At 42.2% G+C, this 27664-nt stretch overlaps 1 protein-coding gene across 1 annotated transcript in view; it reads left to right on the forward strand.

Moving 5' to 3' along the window:
• The first annotated feature begins 2188 nt into the window (after window positions 1-2188).
• The window catches only part of CDH3 (cadherin 3), an 85342-nt gene continuing 59866 nt past the window's right edge, over window positions 2189-27664 (forward strand). Inside the window, exon 1 of the mRNA XM_036897795.2 lies at window positions 2189-2207. Coding sequence (XP_036753690.2) covers window positions 2205-2207 — 3 coding nt within the window. The 5' untranslated portion in view covers window positions 2189-2204. The remainder of the gene's footprint in view (window positions 2208-27664) is intronic.

The following is a 27664-nucleotide window of genomic DNA, read 5'->3' on the forward strand; positions in this document are numbered from 1 at the left end:
TCCTGCCATAGATCATACTCGGTTTCTTACTGAGGTAGCCAGCCTCCAGGATGGCCCCCAGTGGATCTCCTGGTATTCACATCTTTGAGCAGTCACCTCTCTCACTGAATAGACCTGACCCTACTCAACAAAAGGAAACTGCCAGGGTAACAGCATGTGGTTTCCTAGGTGACAGAAGACATTGCAACATCCTCCTTGCTGTTTCTTGGTTCACCCACTCTGGGGGAAGCCAGCGGCCACTCTGAGGACACTCAAGTTGACCTATGGAGAGGTCCAAGAGGAACTGAGGCCTCCTGTCAACAGTGAACACCAACTTGACAGCCATTAAGTGAACCATCTTAAACGATTCTCCTGCCCAGCCAACCCTTCAGATAACTGTAATCCAGCAACATGTTCACTGAAATCTCATGACAGATCTCAAGCTGGAACCACTCAGTTAAACGTTCCCAAATTCCTGAGCCCCAGTCAGGAACTATGTGAGATAACAAATGTTTATCTTTGTTTTAAGTCAGTAAGTCTTGGCAACACATAACGGATACTTTTTAAATTTAGCTGTATAGTTTGTAGCTCTATCCAAGTTTTGTTGCATTTGTCTAATTTAGGAGTTAGCAATGTTTTACTATAAAGAGCTAGATGTAGATCCTCTAAGCTCTGCAGGCCATATGGTCTCTGCTGCAACTCTCCTGTTGTAGAGCAAAAAGCAGCCATCGGCAGTATATAAACGAATGAGTGCGGCTATGTTCTAATAAAACTCGGCACACACTAGGATTTGCATTTTGTATCATTTTCACGTGTCACAAAATATTCTTTCAATTTTTTTCCCCACCACTTAAAAATGTAAAAATCATTCTCAGCTTATGAGCCAAGCTGTACAAAACAAGTGACAAGTCAAATTTGGCCCACAGACCTGCGTTTTTGGCCCCTGGTCTGTTCATGGTTTTGAACTGCTGCATAGTTCTTCGATAATGTGCTTTCACCATAGTTTACATATCTGTTCCCAGTGAGGGGCGTTCAGTTTATCTCCTACTTCCAGCTACCAGAAACAGCACCTTCAGTGAACACCCTTGGCTGTGTGGGAGGATCCCCAGTATGCCCAGGAGTGAAATTGCTGGGCTCCAGGGCAGTAGTCTACATTCAGTACGGGTGCAGGACAGCCGCCTTTAGCTGCCCAACTTCATGACGTTTGCCCATCTGTGAATCTGCTATCTCCTCTTTGTTTTGGCTTGCATTTCCCTGATAACTAATAAGTTTGGATATCTCTTTGCATATGAGCCTACATTTGGGTTTCCTCTCTAAATTGCTCCCATGTGCACCAGTTTCCCACAGGGCTCTTCTGAAATGCCATCCTTGTTTCAGATGAAAGTTTGGCCTGGGGTTGTATTTTTACATAGATTGGCTCGTTTTGGAAATCCTGGGTTTATTTGGGGATTATCCTTGAGACCTCTGGGCTCAGGGAGGTTGATTACTATAGCCCAAGGCCACCAGGGGGTCATGGGCTTGAGGAGGTGCTGAAGCTGAGTTCCAGTAATTCAGTTTGGACTGCTGATCAGAATAAGACAGTAAACAGTACTTTTCCTGGACCAAATTGGAAATGATGTTTCTAAGTGTTAAAAGGAGGCAAAGCATTGGAAAGAATGGGGCCTTCTTTTCCTAACTGGTGGAAGTGAAACTAGTTCTAAACTTTTCTGGAAGGCAGTTCCACAATTATGCGCCAAAAGCCCTAAACCCGTAAACACCTGCATACCCTTTGATGCAGCAATTCCCTAGGAATTTGTCCTGAAGCAGTAATTAGTCAAAGACTAGGAGAAAAGTGTTTGGTGGGGGGAGAGAGAGGGGGGAATCACATCTAAATATCCCATCTCAGGGGTTGCAATACTACTTTTACTATCTTAAGGTGTTCTATAGGATTTCTAATGCTTTGCAAAGATCTCGATAGATAATTCACTTAAGATGTGGGGGAGAGATCCATGTCACAAAATAGTGGATACAGCATTATCTCATTTTTGTGAGGAAAAAATAGATGTGTATAGAAAACAGTGTGAAAATTCAGTAGTATATTGAGCTGTAACTATGGGCCATGCACTGTTTCATTTAATTCTCACAGAACTCTTTGCGTAGGTGCTATTATAATTTCCGTATTTTTTTACAGGTGAAGAAACTGAGGTCAGAGAGGTGAAGTGAGCTGCCCATGGTCAGTCACACAGATGGTAAGTGATAAAGCCGGGGTTTGAACCCAGGTGGCTGGCCAGAACCACCCCGATATTCCCCATGGTCACATGTTTACACCTGAGGAGTAGACTGAGGTGATCCTTATTTCCTTTATCTGTATTTTATGATTTCTACAGTTAATTTTTTAAAAAGAGGATCCTCCATCCCAGCCCCTTGTGGTGGTTGGTGCCTTTGGAAATAGAAATGCTGGGAGGAATTGAAGGGGGTGTTGCAGAAAGAAGAATCAGGAACGGGATGGAGCATTGCTCACCTCAAACCCTACTCCCAAACCTTCTCTCTTTTCATACTTAAAAATATCAAGGAAATCAAAGTCAGATATATATCAGCTATATGACCTTGGACTGGTTCCTCACCCTTCCTGAGACCTTTTCTAGATATGTCACAGACTGAATTTCTGGAGAAGCCTCCCTGTCCTTCTTGCTCCCCACCTTCCCAGCACCTGAGTGAGGCATAGGGAGGGACGGCCTTGCTCAGGGGTGCTGGGAAGGAAGGGAGGGCGGAGGACAGGGAGGAGCACTGGGCTGAGAGGAGGAAGCTGGCACTAGGAATGGCTGGGGGCCCTGGCGTGGTGCAGTGGGGAGGGACTAGGGCAGGGCTAGGGAGGGGACCCCACCTGTCATCTCCTCCTGGGGCTTTGAGGAGTAACTACCCAGTCTCTGAATATAACTCTGGGAAGGTCTGTGCTGCGGTGAGCACTGGACAGGCAGTCCAGAGACCTGGGTCCTGCTCACACCTGTCAGCTGTGTCCTAAGCAAGCCAGTCCCTTCCCGAGCCTTGGCTTTCTCAGCTGCTGAAGGAGTTAGTACCTGGCTGGTTGTGACAGCAAGATGAAAGGTGCTTTGTGAAAGGCTGAACAGCTATATACTACATCAGGGGTCAGCAAGCTACAGCACACCTCCTATCGTGCCTTTCTAATAGCTTTATTGAGATGTAATTCATATACCACATTACCAAAGGGAAGGGTAGGTGGGGAGGGAGGGAGAAGGAGATTAAGGAGCATTATGATTAGCACACATAATGTAGGGGAGTCACAGGGAAGGCAGTATAGCATAGAGAAGACAAGTAAAGACTCTTTAACATCTTACTGTGCTGATGGACAATGACTGTAATGGGGTATGTGTGGGGGGACTTGATAATATGGGTGAGTGTTGTAACCACAATGTTGCTCATGTGAAACCTTCATAAGATTGTATATCAGTAATACCTTAATAAAAAATAAACCATATACCACACACACTTCATCCACTGAAAAATGTACAATTCTGTGGATTTTAGTATAGAGTTATGCATCATTACCATAATCAACTTTAGAATATTTCATCACCCTAAAAGAAACTCCGTTCCTTCTAGCAGTCACCCCCAGATCCCTGAGCCCCAGGCAACGACTCCTAGGCCTCTGTCTACAGACATTTCATATCCATGGAATCATACACTGTACCATCTTTGCCTGGCTTCTTTCCCTTAGCATAATGTTTTCACAGCCCACTGATGTTGTATCATGTATAAAACTTTCATTCCTTTTTATAGCTGAACTCTATTCCATTGCATTGATATACCACATTTGTTTATCTGTTCATCAGTTGGAGGACATTTGTGTTTTTCTTCTACTTTTTAGCTATTATGGATATTGCAGCTATAAACTTTGATGTACACATTTTTCATGGATATAAATGGACATAAGTTTTCATTTTTGGGGGGTATATACCTAGGAGTGGAATTGCTGGGTCAAACAGTAATTTTGTTTGACATTTTGAGGTAATACCTGTTTCTGTACAGTCCAGGAACTAAGAATGGTCTTTATGTTTTTTAGTGGTTGGGGAAAAAAAAACAAAAGAAGAGTAATATTTTGTAATACATGAAAATTACATAGAAGTCAAATTGCAGTGTCCACAGTAAAGTTTCATTGGACAGCTCATTCATTAATTTAAGTATTTTGCACTACAATAGCAGAGTAGAGTGTTGTGTCAGAGGCCATAGGGCCTGCAAAGCCTAAGGTATTTACCATGTGGTCCTTTATAGAAGATGTTTGCCAGTCTCTGAACTACGTGTTGGTATCACGATGATCAGGTATTGTTCGGTGGCGGCAGTGTGGATGTGTACTGCCTTGACGGGGACAGGACTCGGCTTGCCAGCCCCTCTCTGCCAGTTCCTAGCCTAGCGCCACAAAGAAATGAGAGCTCACATCTGTCCCCGTTTTCCGGATTGAGAAACTGAGTCCTACAGGAGGGCTTAGGTTCACGCAAGCCGAGGCAGGAGTGAGGGCCTAACTTTCTCCTACTGCTGGGCCGCCGCCTCCCCTTCAACTAAGAAGACCTGCCATAAATAATTCATGGCTGATGTTTGCAGAGCTCTCCGTCTTGTCAGAGCACTTTGATCATCATTAATTAGTCAGGACCTGGCTCCTGCTGTCGCCTAATAAAACAAAAATAGAAGTGGCTTTGATGTCCGCATCCCTGAAACTGGAAGCTTCCATTTCCAGTCCAAGGCTTAGCTCCCGCAGATTCCGCCTCTCTGCCCATTTCTGCATCACCTCTCGACTTAAGACCTACTGTTTGGCCTCAGTCAGGTTTCCTGAAAGGAGGAGAGCCGTCCAGAGGCCGGAGCCCCGCTCTCATGGCTAGTGTCTCCTGAAAAGCCACATCACCTGCCTGCGCCTCACCGCCTTCATCAGGAAGGTGCAGTAATGCTGCCTGTCTCGGGGGCCGTGGGCAGCCTCCCGGCTTGTATTTGTGTTGCTCTGGAAGGAACCCTCAGATACTGCTGGTGGGGAGGCAAGACGGCGCAGCCGCTGTGGAAAACACTGGCGGTTCCTCAAATGATTCAACAGTGTTACTGCCTCACCCAGCCATTCTGCTCCTCGGTATATACTCAAGGGAGATGAAAACACGCGTCCTCGCAAAGACTTGTGCACAAATGTTCATAGCAGCATTATTCAAAAATAGCCGAAGATGGGATCTAAAAACAAAACAAAGCAAAATGAACAAAACAGCAGTAGCCTCATAGACACTGAGAAGTGACTGGTGGTTACCGTGGTTACCATGGGGGAGGAGTTGGGGTGGACAGGTGAGGGGAATAAAGGGGCACAAAAATTTTCAGTTATAAGTTGGTCACGGGGATAGTAGTACAACATGGAGAATATAGTCAGTGATTCTCTAACATCTTCCTATTTTGACAGATAGTAACTGTAATAGTTGGGGTGAGGATTTTGTTGGGTAAGTGTTGAAACACTGTTGTATACTTGAAATGAATATAAGAGTGTATATCAACTATACTTCAATAAAAAAAACACAGAAAACCCCAAATAGCCAAAGAGTATTGAGAGACAACCTAAATGTACCTCAACTGGATAAAAGGACAAATAAAATTGGCTTATCTATAAATTGAATATTATTTGGCCATAAAAAGTAATGAAGTACTGATACATGCTACATTAGGAATGAACCTGAAAACATGTTCTGTGGATTTGAATCCAGACTCTGCTATTTACTAAATGTGACAACCCGGGTGAGTTACCTATGTTCTCTGTACCCGATTCTGCCCCTCCCCTGTGCAGTGGGGATAGCAGTGCCTACTCATGGGGTTGCCACATGAGTCACTGGAGTGTAAAGCATTTGTGACAGTGTGGGCACACATTGAGGCTCATGTATTTATCAGCCATTGTATCTGCTTGGTGGGATTATGGTTGAAGTAGTCTAGACATTTTTGTTTGTTTTTATTTTTTAATTGAGATATAATTGACATATAGCATATTAGACTCAAGTATACAACATAATGATTTGATATTTGTATATATTGTGAAATGGTCACCAAATAAATCTAGCTGACATCCCTCACCACACAGTTACAGATTTTTTTCTTGTGATAAGAACTTTTAAGATCTACTCTCTTAGCAACTTTCATACAATACACTATTATTAACTATAATCACCATGCTGTGCATTATATCCCATGACTATTTATTTTATAACTGGAAGTTTATACCTTTTGACCCCCTTCACCCATTTTACCCAGCCCCCAACCCCTGCCTCTGGCAAGTACCTATCTGTTTCCTGTGTTTATGAATTTGGTTTTTTTGGTTCCATATACAGGTGAGCTCATACAGTATTTGTCTTCCTCTGACTTATTTCACCTAGCAATGTCCTCAGTCTATTTTTCAAACTCTGTAAAATGAGCCTACAGTAATTTTGTAATCAGAGCTACAAAACACATGAAATAAAAATGTTGTAAACATCTCTTGTTAGGGAGCAGGGGAGACTCCTTTGCAGCTGCTTAGCTTCTCCCTCTTGGGCCTCCGCCTTCTCGCCCCTCCCCTTCTCCCTCTGCCTGCCCACCAGATCGCATTCCTCACTTCTTTTCCCAAAGAACTGTAATTAAGCTCTTACTCTGTAATTGCCAGTTCATGGTCCCCCGTCTAAAATCATACTCCCACTTGCCTGGTTTCCCTCTCCTTCTCAGCCTTGGGAAGCACAGGCAAGATTCCGCAGATCCCAGGCTGGGCTTTGTGCTCTGAGAACAGGACACCTCTGTTGCATATTCACTCTGTGTGTGCCAGGTGCACTGTGTGTGCTCAGCCTCCTCTCTCCGCACCACCTCCTTTGATCCTCACAACAACCCTGTGAGGGAACTGAATCTAGGGGAGGTAGGGTAAGTCCCCCAAAGACCTCCCAGGTAGCTGATGGAGCTGGCATTGGAATCCGGTTGGATCCGGCCTCAGAACTGGGAGGGGAAGCTCCTGTTTCCTCAACTGACTAGTTCATTCTGAACTCCCCTCCCTGGGTACTCACAGTGCTCTAGTGCTATTGTGATATCAAAACAGCAGAAGTGACGGTAACGGTATACCACACCTACGCCCTGAGAAGCCTTGCACGCTCCTGCTTTTCCTCTTGGCACCCTGCCTCTCCCATGAGAACAAGCTTAGGCTAGACTGCTGAGCATCATGGCCTCATCACTCCTACTGCCCAGCCAAAAGCCAGCCAACTGCCAGACATGTGAATGAAGCTATCCTAGACCTGCCAGCTACGAGCTGACCTGCTGACTGGCTGTAGGTACATGAATCAGCACAGTCAAGATTAGCCAAGGCTGCTCAGATCAGCAGAACCACCTAGCTGGCCTATAGACTCATGAGTAACTGTTTCAAGCCAATAAATTTTGGGATGGTTTATTATATAGTCATAGCTAAGTAAAACAGTTCTTTTAATTTAATCCTCACAAAAACTTAATGGGGTAATAACTTCCATTGTCCCCATCCTACAGATAAGGAGACTGAGGCAGAATGGTAAATAATATGCTCAGGATCTCACAGCTAGTAAATGGCAGGCATTCAGCCAATTAACAGTGCAAAATGTGGGAAGCAGAAAGTGGGGCCTAGAAAGCCACCTTGTGAATATCTTCCACTGGAGCTGATGGGCATTCAGAAACCGGATGATGGAGCCACTTCCTCACTGCGTAGTCAGTCAGAGGAAGTGGGGAAAGGGTTCTTTAAAGAGACAGAGTGCTAATAACAATTCAATTTATAAATATTGGTTAACTTATTAATTTTTATGTATATTTATTAAATATTCAATTTATAAATATTGGTTAACTTATTAATTTTTATGTATATTTATTAAATAAATAAGAAACTCCTTGGGGGGCCAGTGAATCAGGAGCAGAGTTAGGGTATTAGGGTTTTATGTGAGCTGTATTAGGGTTCTCCAGAGAAACTGAACCAATAGGACGAGAATATATAGAAAGAGATTTATCTTAAGGAATTGGTGCACACAGTTGCAGAGGGTTGTTGAGTCTGTAGTCTGATGGGGGAGGCCAGTTGGCTGAAGACTCCGGAAGAGTTGCAGTTTGAGTCAAAAGACAGTCTGCTGGCAAACCAGGAAGAGCCAAGTTTGCAGATGAAGTCCAAATGTAATCTGTTGGTAGAATTCCCTCTTGCTCAAGGGAGGTCAACCATTTGTTCCATTCAGGCCTCCTCCTGATTGAATGAGGCCCACCCACATTATGGAGGACAATCTGCTTTACTCAAAGTCCACTGATTTAAATATAAATCTCATCCAAAAACACCTTCACAGAAACATCCAGAATAATGTTTGGCCAAATATCTGGGGACCATGGCCCAACCAAGTTGATACATAAAATTAACCATCACAGATGCCAAGAGAGGAGGTTAATGCCACTGAGAAGCAAAGTCCAGAGTTGGCAGAGAAGTGACCTCTGGATTGGTAGTATGAAGGTCGTTGGTGACCACAGTAGATTCAATACAGTGGATAAGTCAAGATTAGCCAGTGGGGGTTGAAGGAAGGAGGAGGAAGGAGAGAGAGTAGTGTGATCTGAAGCTCTTTTTTAAAGGTGAAGCATACCATGAGCTTGAGAAAAAAGTGGAGCTGAAGGAGGGCTACTCAGTTAGTTTGCTTTTTCTAATAGAGATACTAGAGCAGTGTGGTTTTCAAACTATGGGTTTTGATCATTTATTGGGTGAATTAAATGGGTGATGACCAGCACTTAAAAAAAATTGAATAGAAAAGAAACAATAGAAAGCTCACACATAGTAAGAATAGTAAGAGTAAGCATTGTTCCATGACACTTTCGTATCCTGACTTCTAACACCATGGCTGTTTTGCCTGTACTTAAATTGGTGTAAATGGAATCGTAGTGCTTTGTACTCTTCTGTGTCTGGATTCTTTCACTCAAAGTTATGTCCATGAGATGTAACCATGTTACTGAATGTTGTTGTAGCCCATTGATTCTCATTCCTATGCAGTTTCACTGGTGAATATATTGACCGATTTATATAATTTCCTATTGATGCCCTTAAAGAGTATTCAGTCTTGGCAGTCGCCCAACAAATGAATGCAACAATGGGCAGCAGGTGATTTTTTGTTGTTGTTATTTGACTCATTGGATCCTACCCACCTGAGGCTCAAGATGGAGTCACCATGATATGCAGGACACAGACTAGGGAGGATTTGGATGAGAAGAGATGAGGAACTATGGAGTTCCCTGGGATTACCTTTATCCTGCTGTTTGCCATGCCTTATAGAAAATGTCTGTTCATCTATGTCTGTCTCGCTTCTCGATGGTGGAGGAGACTCGGTCTTATTCACTGTGGCGTCCCGCTCCCTGAGCCACGCCTGCGGCTGGCATCGTGAACACTCAGGAAATGTTTGTTGAACTGGACAAGTTTGAGTCATTTCAGGAGAGCCTGATTACCCTGCTAAAGAGTTTAGATTCAACATTCAAAGGGTGATTGTAACCAATGAAGGTTTTTGAGCATGAGGAGGTCCTAATCTGGAGAGCATTTTAGAGAAATTAACCTGAGCATCAGCAGCAGAGAAGAGGAAGATGTTTTGGAGAGGGGGGAGCTACAGATCAGAAGGAGGAGAGGAGCTAGAGAGGACATTCAAGAAGCTGTTACGGAAATGAATAAGCACCTGAATTAGGTTTGTGGAAGATGAAACTAAGGAAAGGACCAATGTGGGCCACAATGCTTTTTTCAAAATATGGAGTATGATTTCATTTTTATAAAACCATGCATTATTGTGTTTTAAAATATAATATATGCAGAGGATCTTATAAATCACTAGGTTTGACACTAGTCAGCTGAAGAGGCTTCTGGGGAAATGGTGTTGTGTGTATACATGTGTGTTTTGTTTTTTTAATAAAACCATGTATTTTTCATCCTTACAAAAAAAACCCATGAGGGAAGATGTTGTTAGCTCCACTTTACAGATGAAGAAACTGAGACTCAGAGTTTGAATCACTTGCTTAAGGTTATACAACCCCTCTCTCATCACTCCAGCCAGCCTTTCTCAGAGACATTCTGAGCGACTAATCAAGGAGGCTTCATAACTAATTGGATGGGGGAGGAGAGGTGGTGAAGAAGAGAAGGAGGGATTAAAAATTACTAGGACAATTTGATCCGGACCAAGTGGGAAATAATCAGTAGGTCAAGGGGAGTGGCTGGGTCACAGGGGGAAGATTTAAGCAAAAAGAATTAATTTCTGATGGTAGAATTTGGTGCCCAAGATAGGGGCTTAGAGGAAAGTCCATACGTGCACTCCTTGCTAGCTGGTCCTGCCACTGAGCACTTGAAGCCCACTAGAACTGAGCATTTTTAAGAGGAAAAACAAATTCAACCCTCCAGGCAAGTGGTATGTTCCTCTGAGTACTTCTGCATCAGCAGCTTGTACTTTCTGTGGCTCTCTGTGGCCCGAGTGATTGACCAGGCCTAAAAGGCCTGCTGTTGAATTTGAGATCTCAGGCTTCCAGCCTCCATAGATCATCAGCAAAGACCAAAAGGCCTGGCACAAATGTGAAGTTATTATTCATCTGAGAAGACATTATAAACCACAAGAACGCAAGCCCAGCAGGCAGGAATGGCCATCCAGCTCACTAGGCATGCTGTGTTCTCATCCGTCCATTCAATATGATTCATAATTAAATCTGCAGCAGACAAGAGGCAAACTAGAATTTTGTATAACTGGTGTTGGGGAAGCACTTTGAATACAATTTAATTTCAAAATTCTAGAGCCCCAGAACCTGAAATGTTTGTGTTATTTCAAGTTGAGGCTGTTCCTCCTTGCCCTTTACTGAGACCATTTCCCTCATGGGCCACAGGGAAAAAAAAGTTCTTGGGTCACTAGGTATATTAGTCACTGTTCTCTAGAGAAACAGAACCTGTAGGATAGATATAGCTATATAGAATGAGATTTATTATGAGGGTTTGGCTAATACAATTATGGAGGCTGAGAAATCCTACAACCTGCCTGCCATCTGCAAGCTGGAGGGCCAGTAAAGCCAGTGATGTGGTTCCAGTCCAAACCCAAAGGCTGGAGAAGGGTCGGGGGGGAAATGGTATAAGTTTCCGTCCAAGTCCAAAGGCCTGAGAACCAGGAGTGGCAATGGCTGAGAGCAGAAGACGGATGTCCCAGGTCAAGCAGAAAGCAAATTCTCTGCCTTTTTGTTCTGTTAAATGGATTTGATGCTGTCTGTCCGCTAGCATCAAATTGGTGAGGGCAATCTTCTTTACTCAGTCTACTGACTCAAATGCTAATCTCTTCCAGAAACACCCTCATAGACACATCTAGAAGTCATGTTTTACTAGCTATCTGGGCATCTCTTAGCCCAGTCACATTGAAACAAAATTAACCATACTAGGTAAGGTGTAGGTTTGGAAAACCCTGGCACTGAAGATGCCATATGCTCAGGCCCCATGTATGTTTCCAGTTAAATATATTGGTAAAAAACCAAAGAGCCCGAATGGGCAAAGGACATAAAGAATTCACAAAAGAAAATTCAAATGACATGTACTTAGAGAGTCACCGTGTTGCACAGCTCCACGGGGCAGCACACACATTGAACTCTGCTCACAGAAGTGCACATTGCAGTGGTGTGTAAGAGAGGATGCTCAAACTCTCCCATAATAAAGAAATGCCAGTTAAAACAATAAGATACTATTTTTCGTGTATCTTAAAAAAGCCCAAAGAGTTGTTAAGATCCAGTGTTGCTGGGAGTTTGGTACTACTTATGTGGAGAGTGTAGTGAATACTGTGGATTGGCTCTCAACCTGGCTTAGTCCATCCTCTTCTAGTTGGAGATGTAGGAAAGCTAAACCTTATACTTCCCAGACTCCCTTGCAGTTAGAGTTCTACCCACAATGATTTCTGTTCTTTTAAATTTGTTAAGGTGTCTTTTGTGGCCCAGAATGTGGTCTATCCTGGTGAATGTTGCATGTGAGCTTGAAAATGATGTGTATTCTGCCATACTTAGGTATTATATTTTGTTTCTTTCATTATTTTCCTGTTTGCTTTTTAGTTTTGGAGATTACTATTGAAATATCTTTAAGCTCAGAGATTCATTCCTCAGCTGTGTCCAGTCTATTAATAAGCCCATCAAAGGTATTCTAATTTCTGTTACAATGGTTTTTATCCCTAGCATTTCTTTTTGTTTCTTTCTTAGAATTTCTAGCTCTCTGCCCATTGCTTCTTGCATGCTGTCTGCTTTATCCACTAGAGTCATTAGTGTATTAATCATAATTGTAAATTCCTGGTCTGATAATTCCAACATCCCTGCCATATCTGACTCTGGTTCTGATGCTTGCTCTGTCTCTTCAAACTGTGTTTTTGCTTTTTGTATGCCTTGTAATTTTTTTTTGATAGCCAAACATGATGTATTGCATAAAGGAACTGCTGTAAATAAGCTAAGTAATGTGGTGGTAAGGTATGGGGGGAGGAAAAGCATTCTGTAGGTCTGTGTCTAGATCTCAGTCTTTTCACAAGCCTGTGCCTCTGGACTGTGACCATTACACAAGTTTCTCAGTTGTTTCTGCCCTTAGGTGGGACATGATGGCTCAGGTGGACCGCAGGAGTTGGGTCTTTCCCTTCTCCCATGTAAAAAGTTAGAGCTGGCTGGAGTTGCATATGTATTTTTTAGTCGTAATACTTTCTAAAAGTAAAATTAATCTCACCACCCCTGACCCCCAATTCAGAGCGTTTTAAAGAGTCCTTTCCTTTGCTCTTATTTTCTTCTCTCTCTTATTGTCTCCTCCAAGAGGATCAGTTCAGGGGCTTTGCAGGGCTGTGGAGCTGATCTCTTTTGCGAAAATGTCTCTCTCCTGAAGTTTCTGTGAAATAAGAGGAAAAGGTCTCAGCAAATCCCCCAGCACTGGTTTGTGAGAGTTGAGTGTATTAGGCTTTCTGAGGCAACAAGGCAGAATATTGTCTGCCCAGGTGACCCTGAAGAAGAAATTAAAGTTTTTTGCCATGATAGGTGGGGAGGTGTGGAAACTGCTCCCCAGGCTGGAGAGCCTTTGGGTGGCATGGAGAACTAAGCTCCACCTCAGCATTGCTGAGGAACATCTGAGCACAGGGGCATGGCTGCCTTGTCTTCTTATCTGGTGTTTGGCTTCCCGGGGGAACCAGTGAGGATGCTCTTTGTCTCCTCAGCCACATCCATTTCTGAGAGGATCCTAGCCCACTGCCTCATCTGGGGTGTTGTGTCTTGTGACCCCGCCACATAGGTCATGGCTGACTGGACCGAGAGCAGACAACAGACCCAGGGGGATACTAACTCTCAGGCTGAGTCGAGCCAACCAATTTCCTGGTTTGGAAATTTGGGAGCAGGAGATGAAGTCAGATGACAATGTAGCATGCATGAAAGGAGAGGCTGTGTAGTGTGGGAGCTGCAGAGGCCGTGTCAGGTGGGGAGAGGGAAGGGACAGCAAGAGGACAGGCAGAGATGAGAGAGCCTGGTGGCCCTGAGAGCACAACCGTGGCTCTTGGTTTCTGGTTCTAGTTCTGTATAGCAAGCCTTATCGTCTGCTTCATGGGACACCCCCTACTGAACCTCTTTATCTGAGCTGACTTTGACTCCCATTTCATCAGACTGTCCCATCCTCTTCCCCTTCTTGTGTCAGATATCTACAGACACATGGCCACTCCTCATTCCTTGAAGGTTTTAACTCCTGGATCACTGTCCTTCTCCCAACACCAAAAATCATAACTTTTAGTCATTCCACTGTCAACAAAGAGGATGACCCTTGAAGACATTATGCTAACTGAAAGTAGCCAGTCACAAAGGACCACATATTATAAGATTCCATTGATGGAAAATGTCCAAAGGTAAATCCATAGAAACAGAAAGCAGATTAGGGGTTGCCTAGAGCTGGGGAATATGGGGTCATAGGGATTGATGGCTAAGGGTTTCTTTTGGAAGTAATAAAAATGTAAAATTGTAGTGATAGATTGCACAATTCTGTGAATACTCTAAAAGCATTGAATTGTACGCTTCCAGTGAGAAACTTATATGGCATGTAAAGTATATCTCAATAAAGCTTTTTAAAAAAAGTTGCTCAGTTCCTTCTGCCTAACCTCAGCCACCCACTCCCATGGCTGTAGTCTTGATCTTATCATTCCAATAAATGCAACCCCTCCATAATGTCAATTTCAAGCATCAGGCTAATTAATGGCCACCTCCAACTCAGCCCACTCTTCTACTGCTCCACCTCCAGCAATTCTTTGGCCCTTTCGGGACCCAGTCCATTGATCCCAGCGTCTTTCCATTGTCCCTTACCCTTTTCATTTCCTCACTTCCCTCTTTGTGTGGCTTAAACTCCATGGTCCAGCTAGTCACTCTTTTATATGCATCCTCGACTTCTTTGCCCCTCTGCTGTACACACCTAGCAAAAAAATAATAAAATCCCACTCTTCTTTATCTCTGCACCTGTACGAGCACAGCTGCATAGGACTGGAGAAGACCCAAAACTTGTTGACTTATTTCAAATGTCTGACCATTAACTTTAGATGGACCCCCCCAGGGCTGCTTGGCAATCTTCCTATATTTCTTAGACCATTCACCCTCCCACTCTCCTAGAAGATTATTTTACATCTTTTCCATTCTCTTCTAATTTACAACACTTCCTCTACCGCTTGCGCTCTCTCTCAGCTGATGATTTCATCAGAAGAGAACTTCTATAAGCTCCCACACCCTGAAGCACTGACCTCCTGGCGTCTATGCCCATGTGCCCCACCTTTATTCCTGTAATGAAGACTATTCTGTCTCCTTTTTGAGGGCAAAACCCTAATTTAGCACTAGATCCCAGCCCCTCTTATCAATAGGCCCATCTTATCAATAATCCCTTTGAGCCTTTCTCCGACATCAATCCCCTCCACCCACTGATTTTTCCCATAAACCTTCAGTCATACTGTAATGTAGCAATGTTAAAAAAAATAAAAACCTCACTCCAGAATGGATAGATAGATGAACATGTATGTGACAACGCAAGTACAGTAAAGTGTGAGTAGAAGAATCCAGGTGGTGGGTCTATGTGTTCATTGTAAAATGCTTTCAACCTTTTGGTGTATTTGAAATTTTTCATTAATAAAATGTTGGGGTTGGGAAAAAAAACCCTATCTTGATCCCACATCTCCCTCTTGCTGTTACCTCGTTTTTCTGCTCCCCTTCCCAGCAGAACTCCTGAAGAGCTTGTGTCTCCACGTGTCCCTTTCCTTCTCGTATCAACTGCAACCAAGCTTTTGCACCAACAGTCCACCAGAATGTCTCTTATAAAGCTTACCAGTAATTTCTACTTTAGGAAATTGGGTGGTCATTTATCAGTCCTAATCTTGCTCAATCCATCAGCTGCAGAATTTGACTCTGTTGACCACTCCTTTCTCCTTACAGAATTTTCGTTCCTTAATCGCAGGATGGCGCTCTCCCATTTCCTCCTACCTCTTCAGTCTATTTTATTGGTATCTCTTCATCTGCCCAATGTCTTAAAATTGAAATGCCTCAGGGCTCAGTCATTAAACATTTTCTCTATAGTCCCTCCCTTGGTTATCTCCTGCAGTTTCATGGATTTAATCACTATAGGGTTATTCCCAAATTATATCTCTTTCCTCTATTCCAAACCCATGTATCCAACTGCCTACTTGAATCTCCACCTGGGGGTCTAAGAGATATCTCAAACTTAACATGCCTATAAATGAATTCCTCATTATGGTAAATGTTATAATAATAATAGCCCCAGTGAATCATACCTCCCTGATGTCCATGCCCTTTTGCAATGTGAGCAAAAGGGCTGGCCCGGACTGGCCTTGTGTCTTACTTTGACCAGTAGGAAGTGATGGAGTATGAATTCCAGAAGCTAGGCCTTAAGAAGCTTTGCAACTTTCGCTCTCCCACTTTGGAATCCAGAGACCATCATGGAGACGTAGTCCAGGCAGGCCTCAGTGAAGATGAAAGCCCCTGTAGAGAGCCAAGTGAGGCATCCCAGCCAGCAGCTGGCTCTGGCTCCAGCCATGTGGGGGAGGCCATCTAGGACCCTCTAGGCCCAAATGGGCTGTCAGATAACCTCAGCCACTTGACTGATTCCAGTCAAGGTCAGCAGAGGAACTAGCAGGCTGCCAACCCACATAGTCTGGAGAAATAATTGTTGTTATTATTGTTGTTTGAAGCCACTAAGTTTTGTGGTGGTTTGTTCTGCTACAATAGACAAATTAAACACTGATCTTCCCCATTTGTCTTCTCCTTCCACAATCTCCATCTCTGTGTCAACTCCATTTTTCTAGTTGCTCAGGTCAAAAAACCTTGAGGTTCCTTGACTCCTCCCTTTTTCTCATGCTCACATTTAATCCTTAAGCATATACCGTTATCTTCAAAATATACCCAGACTCCCACACTTGCTACCTCCATTGCTACCACGCTGGGCCAAGCTCCATCATCTCTTGCTTGGATTCGTGCAGGAGCCTCCTCCCTGGTCTCTCTGCTTCCATCCTTGCTCCCCTCCACTGCATTCTGCCAGCACTCTGGGTGATCCTTCTAAAGTTTAAGTCAAATCCCATCACTCCTCTGCTCCAAGGGCTCCCGGGACTTCCTTTCACTCAGAGTAAAAGTTGAAAGCCTTACTGTGGACAACAAAATCCCGCAGTGATTGGTCCTCTTCTCTTTCCCATGTCTGTAATCTCACTTTTGGGTTCTCTTCCCCTTGCTCCCCCTGTTCCAGCCACCATAGCTTCTTTGCCTTAAATATGCTAAGTACCTTCCTATGGCAAGGCTTTTGCACTTGTTCTTCCCTATGTAAAATGGTCTCCCCGGGACACTCACTTGACTCATTCACTTCAGGTATCTGCTCAAATGTCCCTTTATCGAAGAGGCTGTAAGACCGAGGAGAGGAAATCCCAGGGCAAAATACCTCTAAAAACTGAAATCAGTCAAAGGGAGAAATAAAGTTTAAAACACGTTTATTGCTTACAAACTGCAGTCCAGGGCCGTCTCTCTTCTCTGCTCCTGAAGAAGGAAGCAAGCAAACCAGCCCCTCCCTTTAAACTCTCAGGTTCAGACACGCCCTCGGTTGCCCAGGTAATTACCCATTGACATGAAGATGATAATAGATGATAACAACACTTATTGTGATGAGCATTCAATAATGTGTATAATTGTCAAATTATGGAGATGAACTTCTCTCCACCCCTGAGGATATACAAATGCACTAAAGCCAGGCGAGATACTCTGGAAATGTTACAATTTTACCTTCAGAGGCCTAACCTGGTTATCTAGAGCCACACCCATCCCCACCAAAACCCCCAGCTCCATCATTTTCCAGCCCTCTTATCCTGCTTTGGACTTCTCCACAGCACTCAGCACCATCCAACATGCTGCGTTTTTGTTTGTTTGTTTATTATCTGTCTCCCCCACTAGAATAGGAACTCCTAGAGGACAGGGTGTTCATCTGGTTGTTCATTGCTGTGCCTATTACCTAGCAATAGGAGGCATTCAGTATAGTTTTGCTGAATGAATGAAAGCAGAAATGTATTAGTTTCCTAGATGTAACAAATTGCCACGAACCTGGTGACTTAAAATAACACAGTTATTATTTTACAGTTCTGGAGATGAAGTCAAAACTGCCTTCACTGGGCTAAAATCAAGGTATTAGCAGGGCAGCTTTCTTGTCAGGGAAGCTGCAGAGGAGAAATTGTTTCCTTACTTCTTCCAGCTTTTAGAGGCTGGGAGACCAGTGCAGAACATTGTCATAATCCAAGGTGAAAAGGAGTCGGATTGTGGATGTATTTTCAAGTTGGAACCAACAGGGTTTGCTGGATTGGGATGTGAGGGAAAGAAAAAGAAGGGAATAGGGATTACCTCAAGGTTTATGGTCTGAGCAACTGTGCTTAATGAGAAGGAGAAGACTGCAGTGGGAACAGAAGGAAGGCTAATTCTGGAACCACAGGGATGAGCTACCAGCGCCAGGTAACTGGGCCTGTGGTATGGAAGTGCTCAGTCAGGGTGCAGTTGATATCCCCTGAGTGCAGAACAGATGATCCTTGCTTGGGAAACCATTTCCACCCCATTCACACACTTACCCTTGGTGAATGAACCCACTACAGCACATTTTTTTCAGCTGTTTGTTAAAGGGGATGTTCTTGAGCACTTTCAGTTGTAAAAGGTTGAACTGGACATTGGCAAAGATTGTTCTAGAATAAGTAATGCCTAATATCCCATAGAGAAAACAGAGTGTGAGAATTGAAAACATATGTCTATATAAGAACCTGTATATAAAAATATTCACAGCAGCATTATTCATAATAGCCAAAAAAAAGTGGAAACAATCCCAATGTCCACCAACTGATGAATGGATAAATGTAAGGTGGTATACCCATGCAATGGATTATTGTTCAGATATAAAAAGGAATGAGAGTTTTATACATGCTACAACATGGATGAGCCTTGAAAACATTATGCTAAGTGAAGGAAACTGTCAGGAAAGACCACATATTGTATGATTCCATTTAGGTGAAATATCCAGAACAGTCAAGTCTGTAGAAACAGAATAAAGAGTGCTGGTTGCCTGGTAGTGGAGAGTTTGGCAGGAAATGAGGAGTGACTACTGGTCATGGGTACAGAGCTTCATTCTGGGGTGATGAAAATGTTCTAAAATTGAATCTGGTGATAGTTGTTCCAAGTGTGTGAATATATAAAAAATACTGAATTGTGTGTTTTATTTTTTTATTGGAGTATAGTTGATGTACAATATTTTAGTGGTTTCAGGTGTATAACATAGTGATTTGACAATTATACACATTATTGAATGCTCATCACAATAAGTGTTATCATCTGTTACCATACAAAGATATTATAATATTATTGCATTTACTCCTTGTGCTGTACTTTCATCCCCATGACTAATTTATTTTATAATGGAAGTTTGTACCCCTTAATACCCTTTACCTATTTTCACCCATCCTCCTACCCTCCTAAACTGTGCATTTTAAATTGGAATAGTATGGTAGATGAATTATATCTCAAATAATGCTGTTATTTTTTGAAAGCTTTAAACACACACACACATACTACAATTTCCCTAAGGGAACTATTATTGCAGAACAACTCATGTGAGCCTGTGTCATGGCCTGACATTGAGACCAATCAGATCACAAGTGACTCTGACCAATCATGCTTGGCAATGCTCTGTCATGCGCTGGTCACATGGAACTGTCAGTACTTAATACTCATCATGGGATTTGTGCTGACAAAGCTAATCGCCCATGGCATGTATAGCAGTGGCTATGGGCACAGACTCTGCAGTGAGACAAACCTAATTTCGAACCTCTGCTCTATCTTATGATCATTTGCAAGTTAGCCTATTTCAGCCTCAGTTTCCCCGCCTGTGAGTTAGAGATAATAATGTCTACCCCATAGGGAGATTAAGGGGAAGAAATGAAATACTATTTGTAGAATAATTAACACAGTACCTAGGACTGAGTAAAGGATTAGTAAATAATAGCTGGCATCATTTTTAATAATGTATATACAGCACTGAGCACAGTGGCTGGCATATAGGAAGTACTCAAAACACGAAATGATTCCAGTTATGTTTTTCACCAAAAAAATGTTTATGAGGCAGATAACTTTACAGACAAGGCCAGAAAATTTGAATTCTGTTGCTTAAAGACAAAAGTTGAAGACTTTGAAAAACAACTTTCCCCCCCCAACCTGACTTTCACCAGGCTCCTGTGTAGCAAATACTCACACAGCCTAAAGCATCAGGCCACCCCCACACCACATCACTAATGAGTAAATCTAAGCTTCCAGAAGCTTCTAGGAGAACATTCCAACTAAGAAACTGGGGTTTTTGATGAGGACCCAGGACAGGAAATGACACTGCCCCTCCAAAGCATGAGCTGAGACAGGGGGCTACAAAAGGAACTCAGAGTAGAAAACAATTGCAGTTGGTTATCCCAGGAATGTGGGGCATTTCAACAGCAGAAAATCAGTTAATGTGATTACCACACTGTATGCTTAAAGGAGAAAAATGTGATTGTCTCAATACCTGTAGGAAAAAGTAGATGATAAACTTCAGTCATCATTTGTGATTAAATATGAGTAATGCCAGAATTAAAGGTAAATTCCTGTTGCTGGAATACACACACACACACAAACACACACACACACACACATCAAGCAGCATACTTTTTTCTTCATATTTTATTTTATTTATTTATTTTTTAAATTAAGGTATCATTGATATACAATCTTATGAAGGTTTCAATGAGCAACATTGTGGTTTCAACAGTCACCCATATTATCAAGTCCCCCTGACCCCATTGCAATCACTGTCCATCAGCATAGTAAGATGCTATAGAGTCATTACTTGTCTTTTCTGTTCAAGCAGCATACTTAATGGTGAAACAGTAGATCTATTCCCAAACCAGGAGCAAGGCAAGGATGCTGGCTGTCATTCTCACTACTTGATATTGTAATAGTAGTCTACTGATTTTCAACAAGGGTCCCAAGGCCACTCAATGGGGAAAAAATAGTCTTTTCAGCAGATGGTACTGGGACAATTGGATATCCAAATGAATGAAGCTGGACGCTTACCTCACACCACATACAAAAATGAACTCAAAATGGATCAAAGACCTAAGTGGAAGAGCTAAAACTGTAAACCATAGCCAGTCCAGGTAAGATCAGAAGAATCATCTCATTAACCTACAGAATCATGAAAAATAATAAACTATTATTGTTTTAAGCCAACGTTTTGGGAATGGCTTGTTACCCAGCAATAGCTAGTTGATAAAATCCCAAGGCCTTGCTCAAAGAGCAAAAATTGGGAAGCAACCCAAGTATAGGCTGGACAGTACAGTGGGAAAGAGCCTGAACCATAGCCCCAGACCAGAGCCCTGAATTTCACCCTGCCACTTACCAGCTGTGTGATGATGAGAAATTTATTTGACTTACCCCTGTGTCCTTCCATATCTTTGGAAGAATTCAAGGGGTTAATATACAGAGAAGACTTGGAATAGTTTTGGTAGAGAGAAACCTATTAAGTGTTGGCTATGGGTATTACATGACCACCAACAAAATGCGGTTCATGTATGTGGTGGAAGTGATACAGGAGTACATTTCATCAACTTGGACAGTTCTCAAAAATATATTATTGTATGGAAAAAGCAAGTTGTAAGACTATAACATTTACATAAAGGTACTTTTAAATGCAGGGAGGAGGACATAAACTGCCTTCTAGTGTTTGCCTCTTTGAAAGCAAAGATCGGAATGGAATTATAAGTAGAAATCAAGAAAGATTTTTGCTTTAGTCACAACGTTCTTTTTTCTTACTCTACAAAAAGGGTACTAATTGGCTTATTTAAAAAATTATTCATAGGTAAAAGACTGGGAGCAGTGAAGCTGAACTCTTACATTGGTTAATTTGCTTTGGTGAGAATAGGATTATTTTCTCCTTCCTTGTTCTTTACTTCTGCCCACCCCACCCCCAAATGCCGGTATTAATTTAATGGCAGTGGTTCCCAATCCTTCCTTTTCTGCAGCATCTGCTTGGGGCCCTGGCTTTTGCCGGCAGGCCCTGACACCTGTTTTGTCGCAGGCATGCTCAGCTCCATGTACACAGCACCTGGTGCTGCTCTCTGGGGCCTCCCCAGTGGTGTGGATCCACCCATGCCCGCGGGTGGCTGTATTCTTGCCAGAGCCTCAGATCTCAGAAGAACATCAACTCGTTAGTTTCATGTGTCTGAACCTGAGGGGGTTGCACATCCTCTAACTTCCTGGGCAAGTGGCCCTGACGCCATCCTGCATGCAGCTGAGGTTAAACCGTGGGGAGGGGTGTTTGTAAAGAAGGTGACTGGGAAAGGGGTAGCACATGCCAGAGGCAATTTCCTTCCGTGGCAGGTGCTGAATAGGGGACTTTATCAGGCTCTTTAAATTTTTAAAGACTTGCTGGTGATGTATTATCTTGCTGTCACTCTTTTATTGAGGAGGGCAGGCAAATCAACTTTGGTGTCCTTAACTATTGTGTTCAAGGGTGTGAAGGCAGAGGCTGCTGCGAGAACCCACAAAATACTGATTAGTGGGCGTGGGTGGGGTGGAATTGGGAATCTGGATCATTGTTTGCATCTCAAACAGAATTGTCCTTGGATTCTTCTGTTTGGATATTTCTCGCTGCTTAGCCCAGGTTTGGGGTTTATGTTCAAAGGGTTCATTCTGGTTTTGATTGGTAGTTTCTGAATCAGACACTCTGGAAACTTAGAGTTCGAGTAAAACTAGTTTTTAACTCAGAAATAACACACGTTCTTTTTAGAAAACCAATAGAAAAAATATAGAGAGAAGCCACAAAGAAAGAAAGTCAGCGAGTACCTACTGTGTATTAGCACTGTGCTAGGCACTAGGGGTAGCATGAGGAACAGACTGTAAATTCCATGAGGACACACCCTTTAATAGACAGGTTTACAGCCTGTCTGGCTTCCTTGCTGGAAAATTCTGTATCCTGAGCAGGGCCTTGGCTACACGTATATACATAGGTAAAAATTCATTAAGTGCTACATTTAAGATTTGTGCACTCAACTAAGTGCAAGTTCTATCTCAATAAAGAAAAGTAATGTTCTAGAAGTATATTTCAGAGATGGTGGTTTGGAGTCACATAAAAAATGTTTGTCCTTTCAATTCTTTTTCAGTCCTTCAAGAAGGTCTCACTTTGATGTTGATATGTCTCTAACATCCAACACTTAATGATTTTCCTTTTTAAACAGAGCCGTCCCCGGTTCAGCCTACAGTAGGCAGCAATAGCCAGCTAGAATTTGATGACATCTAAAAATTTTTCATTGTACTAATTTTTTAAATTAAGGTATCATTAATATACTCTCTTATGAAGGTTTTACATGAAAAACATTGTGGTTGCTACATTCATCCATATTATCAAGTCTCCCGCCTTACCCCATTGAAGTTACTGTCCATCAGTGTAGTAAGATGCCACAGTCACTATTTGTCTTCTCTGTGCTACGCTGTCTTCCCCGTGACCCCCCACACCATGTGTACCAATCATAATACCCATCAATACTGTTCTCGCTCCCTCCCCACCCACCACCCACTCCTACACCCTCCCCTTTAGTAACCTTTAGTCCCTTCTTGGAGTCTGTGAGTCTGCTGCTGTTTTGTTCCTTCAGTTTTGCTTCATTGTTATACTCCACAAACGAGGGAAATTATTTGGTACTTGTCTTCCTCTGCCTGGCTTATTTCACTGAGTGTAATACGCTCTAGCTCCATCCATGTATTGCAAATGGTAGGATTTGTTTTCTTCTTATGGCTGAATAGTATTCCATTGTGCATATGTACTACATCATCTTTATCCATTCATCTACTGATGAACACTTAGGTTGCTTTCGTATCTTAGCTGTTGTAAGTAGTGCTGTGACAAACATAAGGGTGCATATGTCTTTTTGAAGCTGGGATCTTGTTTTCTTTGGGTAAATTCCTAGGAGTGGAATTCCTGGGTCAAATGGTATTTCTATTTTTAGTTTTTTTTTAGGAACCTCCATATTGCTTTCCACAATGGTTGAACTAATTTACATTCCCACCAGCAGTATAGGAGGGTTCCCTTTTCTCCACATCCTTGCCAGCATTTGTTGTTCCTAGTCTTTTCTATGTTGGCCATCCTAAATGGTGTGAGGTAATATCTCATTGTGGTTTTAATTTGCATTTCCCTGATAATTAGCGATGTGGAGTATCTTTTCATGTGTCTGCTGGCCATTTGAATCTCTTCTTTGTAGAATTGTCTATTCATATACTCTGCCCATTCTACTGATGGTGTCCTTTGGTGTGCAGAAGCATTTGAGCTTGATGCAGTCCCATTTCTTCATTTTTGCTTTTGTTTCCCTTGCCCAAGGAGATTCATTCAGAGAAAAGTTTCCAATATTTATATTCAAGAGATTTTTGCCTATGTTGTCTTCTAAGAGTTTTATGGCTTCATGACTTACATTCAGGTGTTTGATCCATTTCGAGTTTACTTTTGTATATGGAGTTAGACAATAATCCAGTTTTCATTCTCTTGCATGTAGCTGTCCAGTTTTGTCAACACCAGTTGCTAAAGAGGCTGTTATTTCCCCATTGTCTATCCATGGCTCCTTTATCATTTATTAATTTACTATATATGCTTGGGTTTAAATCTGGGCTCTCTATTCCATTCCATTGGTCTTTTGGGTCTGTTCTGTACCAGTACCAAATTGTCTTCATTACTGTGGCTTTGTAGTAGAGCTTGAAGTTGCAGAGCATAACCTCCCTAGCCTTATTCTTCCTTCTCAGGATTGCTTTGGCTATTCCAGGTCTTTTGTGGTTCCATATGAATTTTAGAACCATTTGCTCTAGTTTGTTGGAGAATGTCATTGGTATTTTTTTTTTTTAGATAATTATTTTTTTATTGAAGGGTAGTTGACACACAGTATTACATTACATTAGTTTCAGGTGTACAACATAGTGATTCAACATTTATATACATGACAATTCTAGGTACCAGCTATCACCATACCAAGCTGTTACAATATCTTGACTATATTCATTACCTCCCAGTTACTTATTATTTTACCATTGGAAGTGTGTACTTTTTTTTGTGAGGGCATCTCTCATATTTATTGATCAAATGGTTGTTAACAACAATAAAATTCTGTATAGGGGAGTCAATGCTCAATGCACAATCATTAATCCACCCCAAGCCTAATTTTCGTCAGTCTCCAATCTTCTGAGGCATAACAAACAAGTTCTTACATGGAGAACAAATTCTTACATAGTGAATAAGTTCTTACATGGTGAACAGTACAAGGGCAGCCATCACAGAAACCTTTGGTTTTGCTCATGCATTATGAACTCTAAACAGTCAGTTCAAATATGGATACTCATTTGATTTTTATACTTGATTTATATGTGGATACCACATTTCTCTCTTTATTATTATTATTTTTAATAAAATGCTGAAGTGGTAGGTAGATACAAGATAAAGGTAGAAAACATAGTTTAGTGTTGTAAGAGAGCAAATGTAGATGATCAAGTGTGTGCCTGTAGACTATGTGTTAATCCAAGCTAGACAAGGGCAATAAAACATCCACGTATGCAGAAGATTTCTCTCAGAACAGGGGGGGTGAGGTTCTAAGCTTCACCTCTGCTGATCCCCAATTTCTCACCTGATGGCCCCCCTGTGACTGTGCCTGTCTTAGGTTGTTCCTCCCTTGAGGAATCTTACCCGTCTCTGGCTAACCAGTCATCTTCCGGGGCCATACAGGGAAATGTAAAGTTGGTAAGTGAGAGAGAAGCCTTATTGTTTGAAAGGGTTAGCTTTTTATTTCTTTGCATATTTATGCCCTGTAGCTTCTATGCCCAGCATTTGTCTTGAGGTATCTTTACCACTTGGAAGAATTATGATACTCGGTAAATTTGATATGAGGCACGAATTCTATTTAAGGGTTGTAATTAGGAAGGAAGAAGAAAAGCTATAGAAGTAGCAGGCGGCAGAAAACCTGGGAAGATAGATTATTTCTTTGACATATCTTCTTGTAGAGTAACTTCAGCATGTATAGGTTTTAAGCTACTACTTAAATTGCGCACACACATTAACATAATAGGAGTATAGTTACATAACCAAAGCATACCTGTAATTACCAGCCATCTCCAGTGAAACCAAGAAAACCAGTTAGGCACCTTAGGCATTTGTGAAAACTTATCTATGATATGGTGGATATTGTCCAACTGAACTTGAACAGTCTGAGAGAAATCACACAAATTAAAACAACCCATTCCTGGGGAATGTTCACATCCCTTATGTTCTTTTAACAGTAAATAGTCTGTAGTTGTAAGACTTTGGAGCGCTACAATTTGCACTTCTCCTAATTCTTGATAGAGTTCCAACAGTATAGATCCAGTCAAATTTGTTGTTTTACTGTATGCACAGGCCAGCTTAGATATCTCCTTCCTCATTCCCATGGCAAGTCCAGGAACTGGTGGGATGAGTGCATCTACAGCTGTAGCAGTGCGTGGTTCTTTGTTGGGGTTTTTTGATGATCATCTTCTGGCATGAGTCTTCCAGAGAGTGCTGATGTTGGAAGTTCTTTTTTCATATCGTATCTTAGTTCATTTTCGGGGTAGCCCAATTAGGCTTTGATCCTCTGTATAAACACAAACAGACCCTTTGCCTACACTTTTATATGCCCTTTATACCCTTGTGTAGAACACATTGGAGGTTACCACACAGGAACTGCCCTATTTTTTTTTTTTTGGTATCACTAATCTACACTTACATGACGAATATTATGTTTACTAGGCTCTCCCCTATACCAGGTCCCCCTTATAAACCCCTTTACAGTCACTGTCCATCAGCATAGCAAAATGTTGTAGAATCACTACTTGCCTTCTCTGTGTTGTACAGCCCTCCCTTTTCTCCTACCCCCCATGCATGCTAACCTTAATACCCCACTACTTCTCCACCCCCTTATCCCTCCCTATACACCTATCCTTCCCAGTTCCTTTCCCTTTGGTACCTGTTAGTCCATTCTTGAGTTCTGTGATTCTGGTGCTGTTTTGTTCCTTCAGTTTTTCCTTTGTTCTTATATTCCACAGATAAGTGAAATCATTTGGTATTTCTCTTTCTCCACTTGGCTTGTTTCACTGAGCATAATACCCTCCAGCTCCATCCATGTTGCTGCAAATGGTTGGATTTGCCCTTTTCTTATGGCTGAGTAGTATTCCATTGTGTATATGTACCACATCTTCTTTATCCATTCATCTATAGATGGACATTTAGGTTGCTTCCAATTCTTGGCTATTGTAAATAGTGCTGCGATAAACATAGGGGTGCACTGATCTTTCTCATACTTGATTGCTGCATTCTTAGGGTAAAGTCCTAGGAGTGCAATTCCTGGGTCAAATGGTAAGTCTGTTTTGAGCATTTTGATGTACCTCCATACTGCTTTCCACAATGGTTGAACTAACTTACATTCCCACCAGCAGTGTAGGAGGGTTCCCCTTTCTCCACAGCCTCGCCAACATTTGTTGTTGTTTGTCTTTTGGATGGCAGCCATCCTTACTGGTGTGAGGTGATACCTCATTGTAGTTTTAATTTGCATTTCTCTGATAATTAGCGATGTGGAGCATCTTTTCATGTGTCTGTTGGCCATCTGTATTTCTTTTTTGGAGAACTGTCTGTTCAGTTCCTCTGCCCATTTTTTAATTGGGTTATTTGTTTTTTGTTTGTTGAGGCGTGTGAGCTCCTTATATATTCTGGACGTCAAGCCTTTATCGGATGTGTCATTTTCAAATATATTCTCCCATACTGTAGGGATCCTTTTTGTTCTATTGATGGTGTCTTTTGCTGTACAGAAGCTTTTCAGCTTAATATAGTCCCACTTATTCATTTTTGCTGTTTTCCTTGCCCGGGGAGATATGTTCAAGAAGAGGTCACTCATGTTTATGTCTAAGAGGTTTTTGCCTATGTTTTCTTCCAAGAGTTTAATGGTTTCATGACTTACATTCAGGTCTTTGATCCATTTTGAGTTTACTTTTGTATATGGGGTTAGACAATGGTCCAGTTTCATTCTCCTACATGTAGCTGTCCAGTTTTGCCAGCACCACCTGTTGAAGAGACTGTCATTTCGCCATTGTATGTCCATGGCTCCTTTAT

Source organism: Manis pentadactyla, chromosome 15, assembly GCF_030020395.1.
Source record: "Manis pentadactyla isolate mManPen7 chromosome 15, mManPen7.hap1, whole genome shotgun sequence".
NCBI lineage: Eukaryota > Metazoa > Chordata > Mammalia > Pholidota > Manidae > Manis > Manis pentadactyla.